This window comes from Mugil cephalus, chromosome 2 (assembly GCF_022458985.1).
Source record: "Mugil cephalus isolate CIBA_MC_2020 chromosome 2, CIBA_Mcephalus_1.1, whole genome shotgun sequence".
NCBI lineage: Eukaryota > Metazoa > Chordata > Actinopteri > Mugiliformes > Mugilidae > Mugil > Mugil cephalus.
The window spans coordinates 20439409-20461609 of record NC_061771.1 but is presented as its reverse complement, the minus strand read 5'-3'; the positions used below and the strand labels follow the sequence as shown (position 1 = coordinate 20461609).

Genomic DNA, 22201 nt, shown 5'->3' with positions numbered 1-22201 from the left:
TCGTTTAAGCAGTTTATTAATATGTGTGGGGTTGAACAAGGGTATAGATTACAGAATTGTTGAAGTGTGTTGGAAAGAAGAAAGGTACAAATTTTCTGCTTGTGTCATATGGCATTAGTAAAAACTGTCAGGATTTGTGTATGTTTTAAGGAGAGGACTCAAATGTAGGAGAAACGATGAGTAGACAGGAAATTCGGGGAACTCTCTCTCTCTCCCACACACACACACACACACACACACACACACACACCTGGTGTGGATAAAAATAAAATAAAAGGAACCAAAAAAAAAATCACACTGAAAAAAAAATGAAATGTTAAAAAAAGAAAGTTACGCTGAGTTGAAACTCAACAAAACCCGACCCACTTTTGGGTTAAATTCCACCCAATCCGAGTACAGATATGGACACAGATAATTCGTATGGTTAACAGATACAGATACAGATAATGCTGTAGGCTACTCGCTCCTACATATAAGGTTCAGAAAACACACAGAACAGGAACAAGGCCAGGAGAAATCACAAGGAAAGTACCACAACGACACGACAGGGAACAGAGAAAGGCAGGGCTATATATACACACAGGGGCTAAGAGACAACAAGACGCTAGGAGAAACTAATGAGTAACCAATGAGGAAACACAACAGACAGGAAATCAATAAACTTGAATGTTTCTCCTATACCACCGGTAAACCACAGTAATGACGGGTTCAGAGATGTTATATACATGACCTTTTAATAGGCTACAGAGACGTTGTTGTTTCCTGTTTTCAGTTCATGCCATGTTTCGCACCCACTGACTCATTGGGTCTTACTTTTTTTTTTTTTTTTTGTAAAGATAAAACACAGCAACACAAACATTAGACTCCTGAACCAAGACAAATGGTAGTACTGCTCTCAATGTCGAGCTCAACCCCTCTCCCTCTACTCGTGGTTTTGTTGTGTTGTCAGTTCTCCAGTAGTAGTTTTGGCAGAGGTTGGAGGATCTCCCTCTTCTCCACACAGGTACATCTGGGTTTCCCACAGCAGGTCCACCTCATCCAGCAGGACCTCCTGAGACAGCTGAGGACTGAGACTGCACAAAACACAGTTAACACAGTCAATGGGGGAACTCTCTCTCATGTGGAAAATGCTTCACAGTGTGGTTTGGCCGCTGCCCTGCTCAGGATAGGAAGAAAGAAAAAAGGGCAGTATGACCAAAAACCTATTAATTAATTATTAATCTATCCTGTGACAGTATCACAGTATTTTTTTTACATGCATAATCACATGTTGACATTTTCTACTGGTTAAGAGAGGAATTAATGCAGTAGATTGACTGTTTTACTATGATGATGAGTAAATATTGTATATAAATGATAAATAACGGCGCAGTAGTAGTAGTACTGTGATACTGGTGATGTGGAAATTTCCAGCTCGAAAATTTGAAAAAAAAAATGATAAAACAGGGATAATTATGGTTTTGACATGTTTATTCATATATAAACCTATTTAAACAGCTATGTCTGTAATGTCAATAGCAGTGCGACTGGCTACCGTGATAACTGTAGTCTGACTGTATCTGTAGCAGAACGTTTTACTGGGGAAATCAAGCACTCAGGCAATATATATTATGTATTTAAGTTGTTTGTATATATTATAGGTTTAATATTATATATTTATTTTATTGTTTTAGGGTTGTTGGTAAGGGAGACTTTCATTGTATGGTCTAAATTGCTGTTTCTACTCTGCACATGAAAATTGGCTGTACGTGTCCCCTGAGCTGCCTGGAGTGAGACGTGAGATTCCTGCTGAACTTCAGGAGAAGCGCTGGGGATGCCAGGCTGGAGTCAGAGGTGGAGGAGCGCAGAAGGAAGTTCGGGTCAACAGTGACGTCTGTCCTCAAGGGGGTCGTGAGGTCTTTGGCGACGGGACCCAGAGAGAGTGTGTCATGAGAAGTGCTCTGGTGAGACCTGCTTCATAGGACCACAGTACGTCTGTGCCCAGCTTCAGACTCTATGAGTTGACACACTCCGTTGGCCGTGCTGCTGTTGTTATGCAACTGGCCAAACAACCACATCACCTCAGACACTGTTTTGCCGACTACTTTTGTACATTTGTTCGCAATGCTAATTCTGTATATTTGTCTTGATTACGCTATTTTTATTTTCTTTTAATCTAATCTGTCCCTTTTTTGTTGTTTTTTTTTTGTTGTTGATGTTGTTATGAGTGTTGTGTCTTTTATGTATAATGAAGCCATGGTGACAAAGTAATTTCTCTCGTGAAACATTAAAGTCTGTCTAAGTCTTGAACTTTTGAAGGTTCCTGAAATGATCCTTCGCACGACAAGTGTGTGAGTCAGCATCCTTCTAGTAGGGAACATTTCCTCAAAAGTTCCCAGTTAGACCATTGACCCATGTGAACAAGAAAAAAACTCTGCTGAACTGCCTATAAATAGTTGCTGTATTCCAACATACTAATGACGTACTAACTTTGGTGAAAACTGGAATTCCCAAACATGCCGACGCTATCCACCTAAGCTGTATATTTCCGTAACTTTATGCCACATGCCTCAAGTCGGGTCATAACTTTGTCTTCTTGACTGATAAGAGGCTCCGTAACATCAGGCCTTTAACATGTGATATGATCTTTCTTAGGCGCAAACTCACTCTGAATCTGTGCTCTCCTGCTTCACACAGCACATCAAACATGCTCAGGTCGTTAATATAGTAGTGCTACTGCTGCCAAAATCTCTCAACACAACCCACTCCCACCACAGATCATCATCACACCTCACATCATGAAAGCAACACAACTGCACCTGAAGAAAATGAAACACAAAAATACTGTGTTTAAATTTGATTGCTTTCCAGAAGTGAAAGTCTGATATGATTTTAATGATTTTATGATGAGTTTGTATGAGACACAGATAAACTCGTATTTATAGTGGACATGTGTGATCACGACAGAGCTAAACCTCATTAAAAGCAATAACAATAAATGACAGGATGTTGTTGTCTCCAATTAGGTTCATGTGTGTGAAGGTAAAAACTTTGTGTTTTGTTGCCCTCTTGTGGTCACTGACTGTACTGCCAACTAAATCCTCAGATTACTGTTCTGTGCTTGTTTCTTGTCTCTTGTTTCTTGTCTCCTTGAGCAATTTAGTCAGGATGGGTCTAGAAGACAAATTGATGGTTTAGATGCTGTAATGACTGAAGTGAGCTCAGGAAGATCAATTAGAAAGAAATAATCCAAATATTGACCAGGTCCTACAGAGGTTTCTAATGCCACTGTACTTACATCTTTGACAACTGGAAGGATATAGTTGTTGAACTATCTTTCCAGGCTATGTGGGCTTCTTCAGAATTAGTGGAATGCCAACTTCTTTCCAGCTTTCTAAAATGCCTGCTTTGAACTACACAACTGTGAATTATGCACATGGTGTTAGTTCGGCCTGTGTCCAAGGCCTCTGGTCAGTGGTGTTGAGACGTGCCTTGAGCTTCCATCTCAGAAGTGAGGCTGCAGAGATCCAGGCTTCACTCCTTCCTCATGGTCACTGGGAGCCCTTTGTCCTCTGAATGAGAGAGGATGTTTAAGGCCATCATCAGATAGCCTATATTTAAAACCTCCGTTCCTACCATTGCATTATGTCATCAAGTAGCCACCACATTTGAAGCAATTCAAACCGCTCATGTGTCAATCAGTTCAATCTTTTCCATAGACAAATTATAAAAAGACTTACATCTTGACAACTTTAATACCAATGACTTCATGTGGGCATTATGACTGATCCAAAACCTGAAGATTAAAAAGTATGAAAAGTATCTCTTTATTCATTTATTTATTTATATATATATATATATAGTCAAATTTAGGTTTAGTTTCGAAACAGTGATTTGGCCTCCAACTCAGCAGGTGGCAGTAACGCGCCGTAAAAAAGCAACGAAGAAGAAAAAAAAGAGAAAAAAAGGTAGAACTCGTTGAAGAACTAGGAAAAGTAGTAGTAGAAGAAGAAGAATTTCCATCACTTCCGGTGACGGAGAAATTTCAATACCGCAGGCGCGAGAATCTCCGATCGTCAGCTGGAAGGTAGGGCTTGGACACAATTTAATACGTATTTATTTAAATGTATTTTAACCGATTCACGTTACTATATCTACTTATCTACATCGTATACTTTGTGCTATGAATAAAGGTTAGCTGGTTTCTTTTACACAAGAAATGTGATGTCGCTTTTTGGGGGCTGGTAGTTACTAGGGGAGACCAAGTCACTGTTGTATTTCTTCCAAATACCCTTTAAGATTCATTCGCACTGACGTATAATGCGTTGGAGAGGAAGAAAATCCTGTTTCATGTCTGCTTCTGTGAGGTGATTGTAGTCTCGTTTTGTCTCTGTGTGTTTTTTTGTTTGTTTGTTTGTTTTGTGCCAACCTTTTCTTAAGGGAGACATGGCGGACAGCGGAGAAGTAATCATCCTCAGCGATGATGACGACGACTGTGACGACGACCTGTCCTGCCTCATCCTGGAGGAGGAGGAGGAAGTGAAGAAAGCTGGTATTTATAATATTTTCTACTTCAGCTCTGTGTGAGGGTAGCTGGCGTCCTAAAACATCACCCGCTGCTCTTCCTTTTGTGTTTCAGACTGTGCGTTGTCTCAAAGTTGCCTGGATGAAGACCTGGTCGTTACCTACTCCCGCAGCGCTGAGGTGCTGCCTCACGCGCGCTACGACTGTCCCATACATCCATTTATGTGAGTACACACCAGTGGGTGCTCTTTAACGCCGTCCAGCAGCTTCAGACGAGCACACAGCTTCTCCTCTGTCCTGCTCAGGGCTACAGATCGCGAGACTGCTTCTCCGGTGGCCAGTAACCAGCTCATCTGTGATCAGTGCTTTTGCTACATCTGCGACAAGCTGGCATCATCGGTACGTGTTGATTTAGTCTAAATTGTGTATGCACAGCCCCGTCACACACTTCAGGCCTCACTGATCAGAGTAAAAGGAGCTTACATCCTGTCGGTGCTGAAGATTCAATAGAAAATGAGCTGATGATAATTTAGATGACTGACTTTTGTGACTGATGGTGATTTTCAGTGTGTAGTTTGGACCTGCAGCGGAGTGTGTCACTGCAACAGCCACAAGAGGAGTGGCTTCTGGAGCAACATCAGAAACAACTTGCTGCTGGGAGGACTGGCTGCGTTTAACCTCACGCTTTTGGAGATAGATTCACACCTTCGACAAGCAGGTACGGAGATCACATTCACGCCCAGAAAATTCAGAATGAACCGCCTGTTACATGCCCGTAGTTACGTGTCTGTCTATTTTTTTTATTTTTTTTTTGTGCGTGCTCTTCCTCCTCGTCCAGAGGCCATGCTGCAGAGCTTCAGACAAGAGCTCTCTGTGAAGTTTATATCCTTTACGAAAGGCAGGACGCTACAGGAGTATGGTGTGACCCAGGAGAACGTGCAAGGCCTTATTTATGAGTGAGTCCTTTAAATTTCTTTTGAAATAGACAGTCACAAAAAGATCTCATCCTCAAAAAGTGCCCAACCAGAAATTGCGAGACAGTTTAATGTTCGTGAAGCAGGCAGCCGATGTCGTCGAGGGTTGTGGTCGGGCGTTTCGCCGTCTTTTTTTTCTCCGAAAACCCGCAACTCGACTTCACGCAGTCTGTGGTTATATGATAACAAGGTGATTGTGATCCAACTACTGAAGCTTCAGTGTCACCGCGTATGTCTCAACAGGCTGGTTGACCAAATCCAACTTCCTTTAGACAGACAGTTTTTTTTTTCCGTGCTGGACATGTCTCTCTTGCTGTCTTCACTATGCGTCACGCTACAGCTACACACGAACACACGAGCTCCAGCTTCCAGCTAAAACTGTGTAAGAATATTTGACAGTGCTGCCTCTGCACTCTTGATGGATACCCTCAGAGCTAGTGGACGAGGCTCCTTCACTGAGGAACAGGAACGACCACATCAACTACAGGGTTTAGATGCCTCTCTGAGAAGCTGGATGTGTGCAGCTTGTTGCCTGCAGCTATTCAACAGCTCATTTTGGTTGCTGTAATTCAGCGAAGCTCACTGACGAAGCACTTTACGTTTACTGTGAACACCTCATTATAAAAGCCCTCTTTCTACTCTCCAGTTAAGTGCTTTTAATGTGAAGCTGCTGTAGAGGGATTTGATTGGCTGGAGTAGCATCGATCTCCAAACCCATCAGCTTCGGTTGTCTCAGCTGTCAGCGAATAACCAATGATTTTTATGTATGTTGATTTGAGTAATGGAAATTAAATCGATTCGGGCATTGCGGTTTTTTCCTCTTTCCAGTTACACACCAGTGTACGAGTTCGTTTCATCCTTTCTGAACAAAGCGGACAAACAGGACAGCAGAGCTGCAGCCGTCTTGAATCTGGGAGCAGCAGAGGACTTCATCAGACATTTCCAAGTGTCGGGGTACGCAGAGCAGCGCTTCCACTGCTAGATTGTTTTCTGGAGTTTTCAACGTTCTGTTAATTTTCTGCTTCATTTCGTTTTCTACAGCAATTTCATCTTACAGTCTCCCATCGCTGATCCTGCTCAGGCTAAAATATTGTTACTGCAGAGGTAAACGCACACCGAGTCTCACCTGGTGCAGTGTCTAATTAATTAGAATATTTACGGTTTTCTTTTACGTGTGTGTGTGTGTGTGTTGCGGGTTTTTCCAGAGTAATAGCATCAGTGCAGAGACTGATGCTCACGATGGATTTTACTCCAGAGTTCATCAACAAACTTCAGAATTTTTACAAGAAATTACATTTTCCCAGTGACCTGAAGAACATGAGAAACAGGTGAGTTTGAGGTCTTTCCTTGTGAGTTTGCACATAAAACCTTTTTTTTTTTTTTTTTTTTTTTTAATGCTCCATGAAAATAACTCTGTCTTCATGTCCCCCAGCCTGTTTGTTCGTCCCTGGAACGACGTCCTGCTGGTGTCTGTGCTGAAGGGCCAGAACGTGTCGGGCGTCCGTAAGGAGAGGAAGAAGAAGGACGTCCTGACTGAATCCTTCACCGTGATCCTCCACAGGATGGATCTACTGCAGCGGCAGCGCAGGTTCACACATGTGCAGCCTGTCACCTTTCCTGCTGGAGACACACATGCACACAGCGGCAGAGATGATGAAATGTCCGTGTGTTTTATTTATTTATTTATTTTTTACCTGCAGGTACAGAGAGTTGTGTCGATATCTACGAGTCGTTCAGACTGATGCCTCCAAACTGTGAGTCGACGAGTTTTTCTCCTGTACAAATGTGCTTAATTTAGCTTTATTAGCTTTATTTCTTTATTTTATTTTATTTAGCATTTACGTAGCTCGGTGTTTGAAGTTTATTTTTTTTGTCTTTTCCCAGTGACACTGTTCTGTGTGTTGTCCGAAATCTGGTCATTGTTTGAAAGGCAAAAGAATAGAAATAAATTCTTCCTTTTCTTGCAAATTCTTGCAAATTACATCTGAAACAAGTAGGAAAAAATCTAATTTGATTATTGATTCAGCTTTGTTGAATTTTGCCTCGGGGTCTGGGAACATGTGATAGACTTTTGTGTTCTCTAATACTGTTGTTAGATGAAGGACAGTTGTCCTCAGAGACAGGCTCAGTCTCCACATGCGTTTAATTTGATTACATGGACCACATGCTGTGCTCGACACTAGTGTGTGAATGCGCATGTGCTTGTGTGAAAGAGTGGGTGAAACTGACATTGTGACTGTAAAGCTCTTTGAGTACGAGCTGGTAGAAAAGTGCCCTGTTCCATTTCTGTGTTCGGATGTGAGCTGTGTCGTCGTTTTAATTTGTTTTTTTCTTGTAGCCTCCAGCAGGTGCAAGACCTCATCCCTTACTTCATGTGCTTGGAGGGCGACTTCACGTCCGCTCTGACGTGTCTCTTTCCGTCAGTGAGAGCTCCCGCCTCCCACCTGTCTCCGCGCCACTTTGTCTTTTATCTCAGGATCTTCACGACGGCGACAGCACCGAGGCTGGTCGTCACTCAGCCGGCACAGCTCTGCCTCTCTAACGTGGCGTGGGAGCCTGTTAAAGGTCGGACAGAGATGCTAAAAGATGCGTTTTTACTGCGTGAGTCGCCAAAAAAAAAAAAAAAAAACGTTTTCAACATCAATTTCAAACTTCCTGCCGTGTGTAGATGCCGTTCCACTCAAGAGCACTGAGCTGGTGAGGTTTGCTCTCAAGGTTCAGAGAAACTGCCCCGCCGTATACGCTGATGTAAGTCCACAACGCTACTTGTGCAAACCTTATTTTATGTAGATGGGAGAGAAAATCTGCTTTATATCGCCTTGTAACGTGAGAGGCTTCTTACAGAAATGATTTGAAAAGGCTTTTGCAGTCTTGTGGTCTTCAACACAGTCTGCGTTTGTGCCCATAAATCAGTTTTGGCATCATGCAGCTTTTCAGCTGATGTATGAATCATTCAGTGACGTTAGATCTGTTTAGCGAAGCAAGATGAGAAATGGATGTAACAAAACAAACAAGTCAGTGAAGGGTTCTTCATCTAATCTGAACATTTACATATCTCCATGGTAACATGACCATCTAGAATAAATAAACTCTAGAGACCAACCAATCAGTGGCATTCACATTCATGCTCCTTGTAATGTCCTAGCTAATCCTATCTACTGCTTTTTTTTCTTTTTTTTTTTTTTTTTTTTAAATGGTGGGTACAAACTGCTGGTAGGAGGATTTTATCTCCTCTCATGCAGATTGATTGTAGTGTTTGCAAAAATGTTAGAGTGCAACTAGTGGCCCGCATCAGGTGAGATCACTGTCAGCTGAGAAGTAGTTAAATCCTTCACATTGCACCGTTAAGACCGTATTAATAGTCTTTAAACGGTGACTGTCTATAGTCCAGTATTTCAGTGAGTTTTATCCTCTATATATTTAGCCCATCAAGCATCCGCTGTTTTTTTTAAATGCCACTTAAAAAAAAGTCCATAAAGAACAACTTTCATAATAGACACTTTGTCGATCAAGATGGAAAGACTTAGAAAAATATTTGAGCCCTGAGAAAAACGCTGAGACAGAAATATTAGTGACTGTACCTCTACACGGCCTTGTCAATGAATGAGCCAAGCTTCCTTCAGAACGGATGCAGCCACTTACATTTAACTCAGTCTGTATTTGTTTGCGTGTTGCTCTGTGATTTTAGTTTGTTGTTGATGTGACCGTATGTCTGTGACCTCTCTGATTCAGTCTCACTGTTGGGCCTGTTTACTCGCCATCGTCAACGTACCCTGTTCGCTCCCCGCGCCCAGCCCTCATTTTCTACAGGTACGTGTTTATTATGTATCAGCAGCTCTTTTGCTATTATTATTATTATTATTATCATCACCTCTTTATTTATTTACGTCGTTATCATCCTCTGTTTTCCGACCTCGCTGACCGGACACCGAAGGAGGCGTTGGACGTGGTGAATGCTGTACTTCTCGGAGAGCACAGCGCCAACCTCCTGATCCCGCGCTCATTTCAGGAGGTTGGTTTATGTTCACACGGCCACAGTTTGAACTCACGGCCGCTTTAATCAGCTGTCGACATACGCGTGTGTTGTCGTGTTTCCAGGCGTACCCGGACCAGGCCTTGTTGCTGCTGGTAACAGGAGCTTTACGTCTGAGAATCCTGAGTGGTCCTCTGAGTCCAGTGCTACCTGTGCTTAACACGTTTAAGGTAACACGCTCCTTTCTTCCTCGGATGTGGTTTCTCTAATAAGCCTTCATAATATTTGCCTGTCTCTGGGAAAGTTTGACAAATACCTGAACCAATCATTGCGTAGACACCGTAAACATCCAGTAAATGGGACAAATCTTAGATATGTCTTAGATATGTGTATCGCTTGTTTGTCACGCGCTGTATGCGTGTGTTCAGAGTAAAAACACATCCCTCCTGCTGCCTTTACCTTTAAATACAGACTGAGCCATCAAATGGTTTCACTGGATCTTCTTAGCCAGTTTGTCACAGGATAAATCACTGGCTGGGTCATCAATGTTAAAACGCAGAACATTAAAGTTCATAGCTTGTAGTATATTCAAAATGAACCAAACTGTCAGTCATCGTTTGTGTTGTTTTCTTCTTTTGTCTGTTTGTCTCGACACACCACACTTCTAAACGTGCACTCGTTACGAACGTTGTCGTTTGTCGTTTTTAAACTCGGTGACGTTTCTGTCCTGCAGGAGAATGTGTGGGCCTTCAAATGGCTGTGTGACGGTTTGTCCAGCAGCAAAGAACGTCACGACTCCTTCGCTGAGGAGATCAAACGTGAGGTGGAAAACGCAGGTATGTTACCGTGGAACTGCTCAGTCATCATCGACACTGTCACAGTAAAACAGTGCACACACCAGATCACTTGAGGTTATTGTGTGATTGAGAAATTGCATTCATGTGAGATAAACCAACTCTGTTTTATTGAATCTATTGATATTGTCTTGAAATGTTTTTTACACCACTTCTCGCATTTAACAGCCTTGGGTTACTACTAAAAAATACATGTTATAAGACTGTTCATCCTGGAGGATAATTCACAAACTGATACTGGTCAGTATGTGAATCAGCTCTAACTTTACTGATGTAAACATGAATGAGTCAGTAAATGATGCGTAACATGTCAAAATGTAAAAAAGTAAAAATTGACTCTATTTGTAGAAATCCCAGAAGTAACCAAAAAAAAAAAAAAAACAAGATGTGAATTTGAATTTGCACAGGACGTCTGTGTTTGGAGACTGATTGACACTGGACTAAGTTCAAATCTTAACTCGGTGACTTTGTAGATCATGAGCTCAGCAGGTTGTTTAAAAACACACACATCTTTTCATTGCTGCAGCTGATCCATTCATTACCGTGTGCTGCTGTTTACACCGCAGCATCGTTAACAAAGCGCCTCTTTGTCCGTCAGGTGGAGAGAATGTGTTTCCCTACATCTTACCCGCTCCTTCAGAGGACTGTGAGCAGTGAGTCGGACTTCACTTGATTCTTTCTCTGTTTATTTTTGAAGTTATTTTTCACCAAAGAATTATTTTAAGTCCTCTCCTGATGTGGTGCTGGTCTGGACTGAATTTAATTGTTGGTGTTTGTCCTTCCTGCAGGAGGTCACCTGGTTATCAAGCTTGACTCCAGCCAAGAGTCCACTGTAAGTACAACGTCTTGGGACAACGGAGCCTTCATGTTTTTGTTTTGGAAAGCAAACCCTTTGGCTTAATGTAGCTCCACAGAGACAATGAAAAAAATTACAGAAAATAGTACACTGTAGATTGGACTGTATATTATTTCCTGTAATTCTTACTATCTCATTTTTATTTTATTTTCAAGATGATTTTAGTTTGAGTCTTATTCTATGTCTATATCTGGTCACTATAGTTCTTTGTTATCTTGGGACTCTTGGACCAAACTGTTTCTTTGTGAGGGTCAGTAAAGTGATCTTGAATTGATTTGTCCTAACAGCATTTTTCTCTGTTAAGGCTGATCTCCCATCACAGTATTCGCACCATTTGCACATAAGATGTAAGTTTTCTTTACCTCATGTGTAACCAGGGCGTTGTAGTGATTCCAGCGTATTTACTGTACATTTTCTGTCTGGTGATTACAGAGTGAGGCCTGCACATCCAGGGTCGAGGACTGTGGGCGGTTTCCAACTGCACAAAGATGTTTTACTCTACCTTCACAGATCAGCAGCTTTCAGTACGATGCAAAGGCTTCTTCACTGAATGTTGTTTTTACTGATTGTGTTCGGTAGCTACCTCTGTTCTCTTTTTCTTTTCTTTTAATATAACACATGTTCAAAAAGCAGTAATTATGTTGTTCTAGTAAATAAATAAATTACTACTCAGGTTGCAGAACAAAACTGTAAAATATGACTTTATTTTCAGAGTAATCGTCCGAACGGTAAAATAGACTCATATTAGCATAAATAAAATAAGAAAAATACAGCATGACACAGAAACGAGATGTTGTTGTCTCATCATTTGTGTGATTGCAGCCGGTGCCTTGAAAGCTGAGTTATTGAATGTGTGACAACAAATCACGTGGTTTGATTTAGGCTGCTGATCAAACTTTATTAAAAAATATTATCTGTCAGTATTTATAGTGTGACGAAGTATCACAGCAGCTGAAGCAAATTTAAGGTGTAGTTGGTCAGGATATCAAGGTTTTTTTTTTTGTGCGTGTGAGTGTTTGCAATGCGCTCATCAAACTCTACAAGTGCCTTTACCATAATCTCAGTGTTATCGGTGCTACTAGTTACATTAAAATGAAAAATATATATTTTAAAAACAAAACAAAAAAACATTGTCTGCTGTTTGACCTGCACTATTTCCACTAATAGCGTCCCAATATAAATTGCAGTTGACCTGCGATTAAAAACTAAAAACCACAGAGCAACAGCTTTTTAAAAGGTGAAGAACTTAAAGTCCCTCTTGGTGTAGAGGAATAAAACTCGACAGTACTCGCTATAGAGGTCGCTGCTTAAAACTCAGTTCACGTGTGTCGTAATTATCTTGAATTCACATTTGATCAGTGACAAACCAACATTTTAAAACATATTACAGCTACATGAGAGAGCCAGCATGTAAAAGTGTTCAGTGCTTGTAAGGCACTTAACGTACAGTATTTTGAAATATGCGACCCACGTCATCGCTACTTAACATTTGTTCACAGCAGCAGGTGAGATGAAACTAATCAGTGTGTTTCATAATATTTGAATTTTTGTTCAACCAGTGTTTTTTTTTTTTTTTTTTTTTAAACTCTTATGCTGCATATGTGTTTCTGTGGAGATGCACTAAGCTGTAAGAGAATCCTAAAACCGGGGGTCCACGACCCGCGTGGCGCTGCGTGATGAGGTCCGACAGGAAGTGCATCACTCTCAAATCGCTTTCGCTGCTGCACGGTCCCCCCGTGCACTGCGGGTCCTCCTCCGTGCCGCCCTTCGCCCCGGCGGCGCGCGGGCGTCGGAACGCGGCTGTGAACATGTACAGCAGCACCTGGCTGGTCAGGGCCGTCAGGCAGCTCTCCAGGTGCAGCAGGTAGGTGACGCCCCGCCGGAACCCCGAGTGAGCGTCGGTCATTCTGCCGATGAGAGAACCCGAGTACGACGGGCTCCGCAGCGTCCTCTGGTCCAGGTCCAGGAGAGACAGGTAGCGGCTGTAGCGAGTCAGAGAGTGGAGGACGGCGGCCGAAGAAATGGAGGACGACCTGGCGGAGAAGGAAAGTACAACAGGACACGGATGAGACTCAACTTGATTTGAAATTTAGAGTCAAAATGGGAGGGGGGAAAAAAGTAAAATTTAAAGCTGCATTCGTTAATTTGCTTGGTAAATTAGGCTAATTCTACATTTACAACAGAGAGCACAGCCTTGTGGATGAAACTGTACTCTGAAGGCTGTGAAAAATACAGTGCATCAACCAAGCAAAAGTGCAGTTAGTTTTCCTCTGAAATCATCTTTAGCAGATGAGCCTGAACAGCTAGAAGAGCATTACAGAGTCCCAGAGAAATTCACAACTGTAGACCGAATGTGGACTTAAAAATATAAAATAAAAAATCTTACGGCTACAAGGCTGTTAAGGTGGTGTGTAAACTCCATGTTCCTTTAAAATTACTTTGCAAGATATGACACTGACTAAATACTGTAAATCTGTGAATGAATGATCAAGAATTACGCCAACATATAAATAAATAGTATCAGCTCCATGCAAACGGAGCCAATGTACAGGAAGAGTTCACAAAGGGCTTACAGCTCAAGCTGAGGAAAAAAAAAAACACTGAGAAAGGACGACGATCGGTAATCATCTCACCTGTGTATTCCTATCAGTCTCCAGGTGAGCAGGTCGGTGAACAGAAGGGGCCTGGTCAAACACGGCATCACAGCTCCTCCACCAGGACCTGGAGCAGGTAGGAAGAGGCTCAGGGCGTCCACCAGTTTCCTCAACAGAGTCTCGTCTCCGCCGATGACGACCAGCGGTCGGCCGCTCAGGAGACAAAACACGGCATGCTGGGAGAACGAGTGCTGCTTGATGAACCTCAGGGCTCTCAGTCCAGCCTTTCGTCTCGTCGTCGTCGTCGTCTTCTTCTTCAGGCAGGGGCTGCTTTTGAAGTTTTGGGTGGGAGAGGGCGGCTCTGAGTAGCCGGTAAAGCTGGTGCAGTCAGACGCCTCGTCGATGCTCAGCAGTCTCAGAGGAGGGCCGGGGGGAGACCAGTGGTCCACATCCGACAGGGAAACAGCATGGACATAGTTCACATGGAGGTCAGTCCCAGGCCGCACCTCCTGATGGACTTCAGGCGAGGGAGGCGTCACCTCGATTTTTAATACGGCTGTGTAGAAAAAACAGGATTTACTTGTTACTTGCAGTAAAACTGATAACTGGAGTCCACCTTTAACATCCTGAGACCCCGTGTCCTCATATGAGGACGTTAAGTTTCAGATTTGTGGCAGCTTCTTCTGCTTCATTTAAACCGGTTGTCCTCATAAGTGGTCACTTTAGTCTGCCACCTAGTGGTAGCAAAGGGTCAAAACATACAAGGTAAGAACATGACGGCGGCCTGATTCATTGTGCAGCACATCACGGGACAAAAGTGGACAAGAACCAAAACTTGTATATTCTATGACTGGAACAATCACATGTTCCACTCATAAATTTAACAAATTATGTCAATAGTAACAAGCTACAACATCACTAATTAGTAAGTACTTGTTTAAAGACATTGTTTGAAATCCTGTTTTTGCTCAGCAGTGTTCAGGATTTGAAATAAATAGTTTTATAATTTGGTACACACAGGTGACCTTATTGTTTTATATAACGAAATAAGCCCTGTGTCCACATGAGGACTTTTTTTTTTTTTCAAAAAACTACTTCTTGTTAAAGGTGATGCTTAATTGTTATACTTCTTAGGTTCTACTAATCCCAAATAACATGGAGAAATTGAAAATGCATATCAAACTAACGCTGGGGTCTCAGGAGGTTTATTCATTGATTACTCCTCCTGAGATCTGCTCTAAGGCGTGAAGCTCACACCTCGTTTAAAAAGGATTTACTGACATCTAGTGTTGAGATTGTGCATTGCAACTAATTGTCAAAAGAAGAGGGCCTGTACTCTATGAAGAGCTCATTCTAGGCAAAAATACAATGACTTTTAGTTTTACAATAAAATACTATTGTATATAGAGAAACCCTGCTACCACTGCAGGTAACAACAATTTGTAACAACTTTATTAGACTGACACTTTGTGGTGGGAAACAAGGCTTTTCGATATACTACAACAGCTGCTGGAAACCTTCCTACAATAAAATATTTGCACAACTATCTGTACGATAAGTAGTGTGTGTTTTGCACTATAGGCATCTACGGCACACTCTCACACCACTGTAAACCCATTACACAGCTAAAAATTCTTCTACCCACAACTAAAACCAAAAACATGAAATGGAGAACATCTGTTTGTTTTGCAGAGCTGACTGTGGGTTTTCTGCTCAGCCTATTCTCCTAATGAGTTGTATTTAGATATATTTATATCAGTACAGGACATGCGGTGTGATTGTCGTTCACTCAATTCTGAAATTATTTTCCGCATGATAAAATTTTTTTTTTCTCTCTACAGTATAATTTGTGCTGGCAGGAAGTCTGTCAAAATGTTTCACTGTGCACCAAGTTGAAGGCCAAACATAATTTCATTTCCTCCTGTGATCTGACAAAATAACATTACGACTCACAGAGGCGGCTCCGCTGAGACAGCTTTTTAAAATACTGCTTATTTTTCACATTTTAAGATTGAGCTCAACAACAATCATTTCTTCCAAACAGGTTTTGAGTGACTAAATGTACCATTGCTTCAGAAAGCTTTGAAACCACTTCAATTTAGCCACAATTTACTAGATAATATTAAATGGGTGAAATTGGCATTTTCCCCATACGTCTACACTCAATGACCCAGAATAACAGAGGATTTCTTCGGACTGTAAACAGGGATCCACAAAAACTACAGTAGATGCATTACCTTTCCAGAGTTTGGACGTCTTCTGTGCATCTCCGTCTTCATGGACGTGATTCATAGCGTCCAGCTCTGCTTTGATCACGACACCAGCATTATCTGTCAATTTCACCGCACACTCTTCTCTGTCAGCACCATCTTCATCTTCCTGTCCAGGCTCATCATTCTCATTTACTACGGTAGCTGCCTTCACTGTGCTCTCCTCTCCACCCGTCCGTGGCTCCTCCTCGTTGTCGACCCCGTTAGTCAGAGGTTCTGCCTCCTCCTCCGTGATAGCGGTGAGGTCATCGGGAAATATGGACTCTGTGGTGCTGAGCACTTCGATGCTGTCTTCGCTGTTGGCCCGTCTGGCGCACGCTTGCACGCGCTTGACGCCCACGTCTGCTCCTGCGCGTCTGACAACAGCGTCTGTCACACCGACCGCCGCGTCTGTGGAGGAAGCAGGAGTGTCAGCTGGTCAAGTTCAGTATTTAACAGACTAAATGTCCAGTAGAGAAACTCGTATCACAACTTCACGTAGACGGAAAAGTCGTCAAACAGTTTCTGTTTTATTTAATAATGACATACATCTAAGAAAAGCTGAAAATGGCTACATTTAACAAGCTGGAACCATTTAATGTTTGTCATTTGTATCGGATAAATTACTTAAATCAGGGATCTTCAATGTTTTTCAGGTCAAAGACCCCAAACTGATGGAGAGATTAAGTAGGGACCCCCTACCTACTATATGAGTTCTATATTAAACTCGGCCTAGTGCTATTTATAAATATACATTGTTATTATTATTTTGCATTCAATATTAAGCTATTCAAATAACACACAGGTCCAACAGAATTTTTTTATTTCAAACATGTGCAACAGTAGCGTGCCGGAAATTTCTGGGGGAAAGTGTATAAAAAATGTCTAATCAACTAACACTTTGCGATCCCCCTGCAGTACCTCAACGGTTCCCCTAGGGGGGCCCTGCTGAAGACCTATGACTTAAAATGATTAATTGATTACTGTGGTTAATCAGAATTTGTATCAAAGTTACACTAAATGTCTGAAGTCGGTTGATTTGCTTGTTCAGAGATGATTCTCTCCTATTTGTGTCCTAAATCTGTAACTGACTGCCGATCTTTTACGCAGCTGTCAGTTCGTGTGACGTACCTCTGCTGTCAGATCCGGTAACAACATGCTGTGTCCGATAAGACTTCTCAGTCCCGAGCACTTCAATGCTGTCTCCGCTGCTCACACTCCCCGTCATCTCTGCTGCAGCGCTGGGGTCAGGGGTCACCGTCCCGGCTTCTCGCGCCTCCAGTTTTATGGGGATCTCTTCCACGCAGGAGTAGAACGACTCCAGGCTCAGCGGTTGCGACTGCGACGTGTCGTCACCCCTCTTTGCGCCTGCGGTTCCCTGCAGCTCCACCTCATCGCTCTCCCTTTCGTCCTCCTCCACGTCCTCTGGGCTCCACGGCTCAAACAGGAAGCCGGTGAGCTTCAGCCTCCGGGACAGCGAGCATACGAGACGCGTAGTTCGCAGGGCGCTCTTGTCGCCGCGCAGACGCCGCTCTGTGTCCGCCAGCTGCTCCTTCATCAGGGACAAGAAGTAGGAGTTGCAAAGCTCCTGGAGCGACTTCAGCTCAGACCTGCAGGAGGTGAAGGTGGAGAAGGAGGCGCAGGGCTCAGGAGGCTGCAGCGACATCGGATCAGTGAGGGAGTCGGCCGGGTCGTAGGGCAGGAAGTCGGGCTCTTTGAGCTTCCTGTTTGGGTAGGACGTGATCTGGCGGAGGAGGTCTCTGTGAGTAGAGATCGAGTGCTCCACGGCTTCGAGCTCGTCGTCTTTTTCTTCGACGTCTGGGAGCCCATTTGGAGTCCTCTGATGTTCTGCGTCCTGGAGCAGAGTCAAGCGTCTGTACCTGAAACGGAGGAAGTCAAAGTCAAACAACCAGACAGGGATGACATCTGCGGCGCCATACGTTTAAACTCATCACGATATGATAAGACAACATGAACACAACCACATAGTCACTTTGTCATCTGCCAATTTCGACTAGGGGCACATGACCAAAGTTTACGGTCTTTGCTCTGTTTATAGATATGAGGAAAACAAAGCGCCATATGCCTTCATTTTTAATTAAATCATCACGGCAAAGATCATCTGACTAATCATGCTGATGAGAGAGGAGGCTCGCTGCAGGAGCTATCACTGATGTACATAAGAGACACACGGCTGCATGAATGTCATGTCCTTCTGTCTCAGATAAGAGGGAGGAAGATGTGAGGAGACGAAGTGAGGATATACAGACTGAGAAATGACACCACAGTTAGCCATTTTTACTTGGCACAGGTGTATTATTAAAGTCCCAGTGAGCCACGATAGTGAAACAAAATGTGTAAAAGTTCAACCCCTGAAGTCTCTTTACATTCTAAATAAACGCTGCTCTCTAAACTGAGAGTTCTTGCAGAGTAAAATTAGTTTCTTTAAACTAAATTTAGATCAAAGCTCCTGCTGTGGAAACGCACCGAATATCTCCAAAGGTTTCCTAGACCCTGGGGAAAGTTCAGAGGAGTCAAACGTCCAATTTACTCCTGAATCTTAAAATTAGTCTCAGATCTCTTTATTTCAAATGGAAGCTCAGAGCCTGAAGAGCAAACTGTCCAAATTCTTTCTGCCTGGTGCGGATGCGGTTACTAAATATTGATCTTACTCAAGCTCTTGTAATTTCCTCTGCAGCTCCATGGAAAACGCTTGTCTGTTTCCCGTCTTGAGGCTGTCCGACGCCTGGGAGAAGCGCGTCGACAGTTCGGAAAAGTTCTCCATCAGCTTGGCCTGATCCGAGCAGACATAGGCCATGCAGAACGGACGCACCATCCCCCGGGCCTCCAGGTCGTACAGGGTCACGTGGTGGACGTACGCAAAGGCGTCCTCCGCCGAGTCTCCCAGGATGACTTTGGAGTCCTCGCTGAAATTGAGCCGGGGGCCAGATGTGGAGGGAGGGGTGTGGCCGGGGCCGGACGCCTGGTAGTCCACAGACATGATGCGAACAGAGAAGTGGTTGAGGTCGAAGGAGCCGATGACTCTGGGGTCGTCAGGTATCGTCAACACAGGCTTCGGACCCACCTGGACGCACAGAGCAAAGAGGTTTATAGAGACACTACGAGTGGGAGAAAACATCAAGATTTCTTCTGATACAATATTGATTTTGAAAGAAAAAGTTATGTTTTGGGCCTATCTTGAATGACTTCTGCACCTCTACCTTTTCTCTGCAAGTGCAATAAATTGGAAATGGATCATTTGGATTAATATTGTTTTTGACTCAATTTGTCCAATGAATTATTACTATTATGTGATGTACATACTCTATATACTGCGTGAATTTTAAGCTGCATTTAAAATTTCTGAGTGAACTACATAGAATTTTGTGATATCATAATATCGCAATAATGTATCACACTGTGACTCAAGTATCGCGATACATATCGTATCGTGAAGTCCTTGCCAATACCCATCCCTAAGAGACACAGTCCAATTCAGCCGCATTCATTTTTTGAAATAAAACAACTAATAACAACAGATTTTATGTATTTTTCCCCCAATGTGACAAATTCGCCTTAGGACCTTTGTAAGCTCAAGACATTTCTTTTTACTATCTGCTATTTTCTAGATGAACAATGTGGATAAAATTTAGTCATATTAAAGCTTTGTTAAGCAACAAACTTCTGGTAAGTTTTCATCTTAAAATTCATTTGTACACATGCGATAAGAGTGCGTAAACATATTTGTTGGCTCAGTGTATTTATCAGATGTGCTCCCTTCAGAAACAGTAAAATTATAAAACACTCAGTGGAAGCTGCAGCTACATCAGTACCAGGAAATACGATCAGTCAATATAACACTTCATGCAAAATGGTGAGGTCATATTCTTTTGTTTTGGTGTCCAGTTACTTTTGAATTGGAGCTGTTGTAATGGGCTATTTCACATTGAAAGAGTTTATTTACATGAAGATGCTACAATATTAGAAATATTAGAAATGAAGCCTCATGTATCTGGTTATTCCTGGACAAATCAATTCCACTGAGAATAGCTAAAAATAATGTTGTGTGCATTTGTTTTAAAGAATATTATAACGACTAGAGGGAACCACTGACATTGGACCAAAACACAAAGTTGCCATTACAGTGAATAACATTAAATGTCTTTGAGCTTCAACCTTATTAGAAACATTGGCGATAACAAAGTTAATTTCATTTAGCTATTTTTAGACCTTTTAATGAGAGAATTTGACATGCTACATCTTTGAATGTTGAGTCAAATGAATCAGCATACGCATTTATAATCCTAATCAGGCATAACATTATGACCACCTTCCTAATATTGTGTAGGTCAACACCTTGTGCTGTTTTTCATGTTTTTTGTTCTAGTTGTTCCTAAACCATTTTCGTGTGTCTGTCTTTTGGGGTGTCGTTGCTAATGTACTCACTTACATTAGTCACAACACATATTTGTGATACGTGTTTTGATGTGCCTGCGTGTGTGTTGAAAAACAGATGGTAATCTCACAGTGACTTCCTCAATAAAACTATTTGTTGCACCACCAGCGGCGTTCACGGACAAAACTACAGACGTGTGCTTAAAATAATTAAGATGTGAGATTCCTTGGGTTTTACGTCCTTCTTTGGCGCATTGTTAGAGCATCGAGGCATCAAACCGAAGAAGTTTGTGAATAGAAGAAAACGCGTAGAGCTTATCACATGTGGGGAATGTGGTTTAGTCAAAATATTATGGCTGCACTGCAGGAATATGACTCCATGAGACAGGGTCTCACTGCGCGGCGTATATGTGTTGTGCCATGTAGTAAAATTATTTCTATTTTTCTAATATCTGGACATGAACGTGAGGAAAAGGCATCGGCCGCTGAGGTGTTTTTTTTTTTTTTTTACACATATGCCACATTAATGAGGAAATGTACAATGGTCATTTTATTTTTAATTTTAAGTTTACTGTTAGGTAAATAAATAAAAAATTTAAAACACACACACACACCTGCTCAGAGAATTCAGCCACCAGTATGAAGTCTCTGTTGAACTGGGCTGATGTGGTCCAGGGGTGACATGAAGGCAACAGGGGGACAGAGAGGTCCTCGGGTAGACCCTGAGCCACCCGGACATCCTCTCTTTCTCCGAAGCCCTCGGTGCCGGTGAAGGCCAGCAGGTCCGGGGACCCGATCATCTTCTCCCGGCGTGGTGGAGTCTCAACCCATGGAGGACATGTCAGCTTTGGATCTTCTCAGCGGGCGGATCGGACTTCGGGGTCACACTGCGCCATGTCCCGGTGCTGCCCGGCCTTCAGTGGGTGAGTCAGCTGTTCACCCGAAGGCGACGACGACAACAACAACAACAGCAGCGACGACGACCCCCGAGAGTTAAACACTTGTTGCGCAGCTGTCCGCAGCCATTAAACGATATAGTCACAAAGAGCTGAACTAAACTTCGGGGTAGATCCCACTCGCTTCCTTTCAACAGCGGCAGTAAAACGAGCGGAGTTTTCAGGAACAGAAATCCGAGAAAAGTTAAAGGAGAAACGAAAGTTCCCTGGAGGCGGCTTCGGTCACGCGGTTAGGCGAACTTTGTCCCGGGATTTGAGTTCCGCTTTCTGGCAAGAAGTAAACTGTCCTTCGGGCTAAACATTTTTTATTTTTTTTTTGCTTGGCGTATTTTGACAACCCGAGGCTCGTAATCCCATATTTAGCCATGTGACAGACACATGCTGCAAGACCGACAGAGACCGGTCTGGACGTCCAGTTCAGAGGCGAGTCAGAAAACAGTAATGAACTCTTCCGGTCACCTGTGCTATATATATATAGATAACACTCACGTGCAGCAATAAAACCCCGAGGGTTGTACTGCAGGCACCGATCAGACGTTTATAATTATATTTGTCGTTATATATGTTTTTTGTCTTAACTGTATTGAATGTGCTTTGTTTTTACTTTTGTTTTATTATTTTGTGCAACATTCTGTCGTTTTACTAAATTCTTGTGAAACCCGTTGTGGTTTACTATCTATGAAAGGTGCTCTATAAATAAAGTTTACTTACTTAGTCTACTTGAAGCTAAATGGATTATAGGGTGAATCTGCAAGATCTTCCTAATCTGAAATAATAAATCTACAATAATACTCAAATAAGTGTAGTTTAAAAAGTAGCAGATTTCCCTGTGGATTGTAAAGGAGAA

At 42.6% G+C, this 22201-nt stretch overlaps 2 protein-coding genes across 2 annotated transcripts; one reads left to right on the top strand and one right to left on the bottom strand.

Annotated features, from left to right (window-relative positions):
- The first annotated feature begins 3951 nt into the window (after positions 1-3951).
- zgc:112980 (uncharacterized protein LOC503706 homolog) lies at positions 3952-11855 on the top strand. The gene is made up of 21 exons (XM_047579025.1): positions 3952-4066; positions 4420-4531; positions 4619-4727; positions 4809-4902; positions 5071-5221; positions 5342-5459; positions 6306-6431; positions 6519-6581; positions 6683-6805; positions 6910-7065; positions 7178-7231; positions 7816-8042; positions 8146-8225; positions 9210-9287; positions 9412-9489; positions 9576-9680; positions 10184-10286; positions 10903-10957; positions 11093-11136; positions 11465-11507; positions 11593-11855. Exons 2-19 carry the CDS (start codon positions 4426-4428, stop codon positions 11115-11117), a joined length of 1851 nt encoding a protein of 616 aa, XP_047434981.1. The 5' UTR covers positions 3952-4066; positions 4420-4425; the 3' UTR covers positions 11118-11136; positions 11465-11507; positions 11593-11855.
- On the bottom strand, positions 11835-22043 carry smcr8b (Smith-Magenis syndrome chromosome region, candidate 8b). Its single transcript, XM_047579024.1, has 6 exons — positions 21013-22043; positions 18676-19088; positions 17135-17883; positions 15992-16414; positions 13794-14310; positions 11835-13193 (listed from the first exon to the last, which is right to left on the bottom strand). Exons 1-6 carry the CDS (start codon positions 21196-21198, stop codon positions 12749-12751), a joined length of 2733 nt encoding a protein of 910 aa, XP_047434980.1. The 5' UTR covers positions 21199-22043; the 3' UTR covers positions 11835-12748.
- Between the last annotated feature and the right edge of the window lie 158 nt (positions 22044-22201).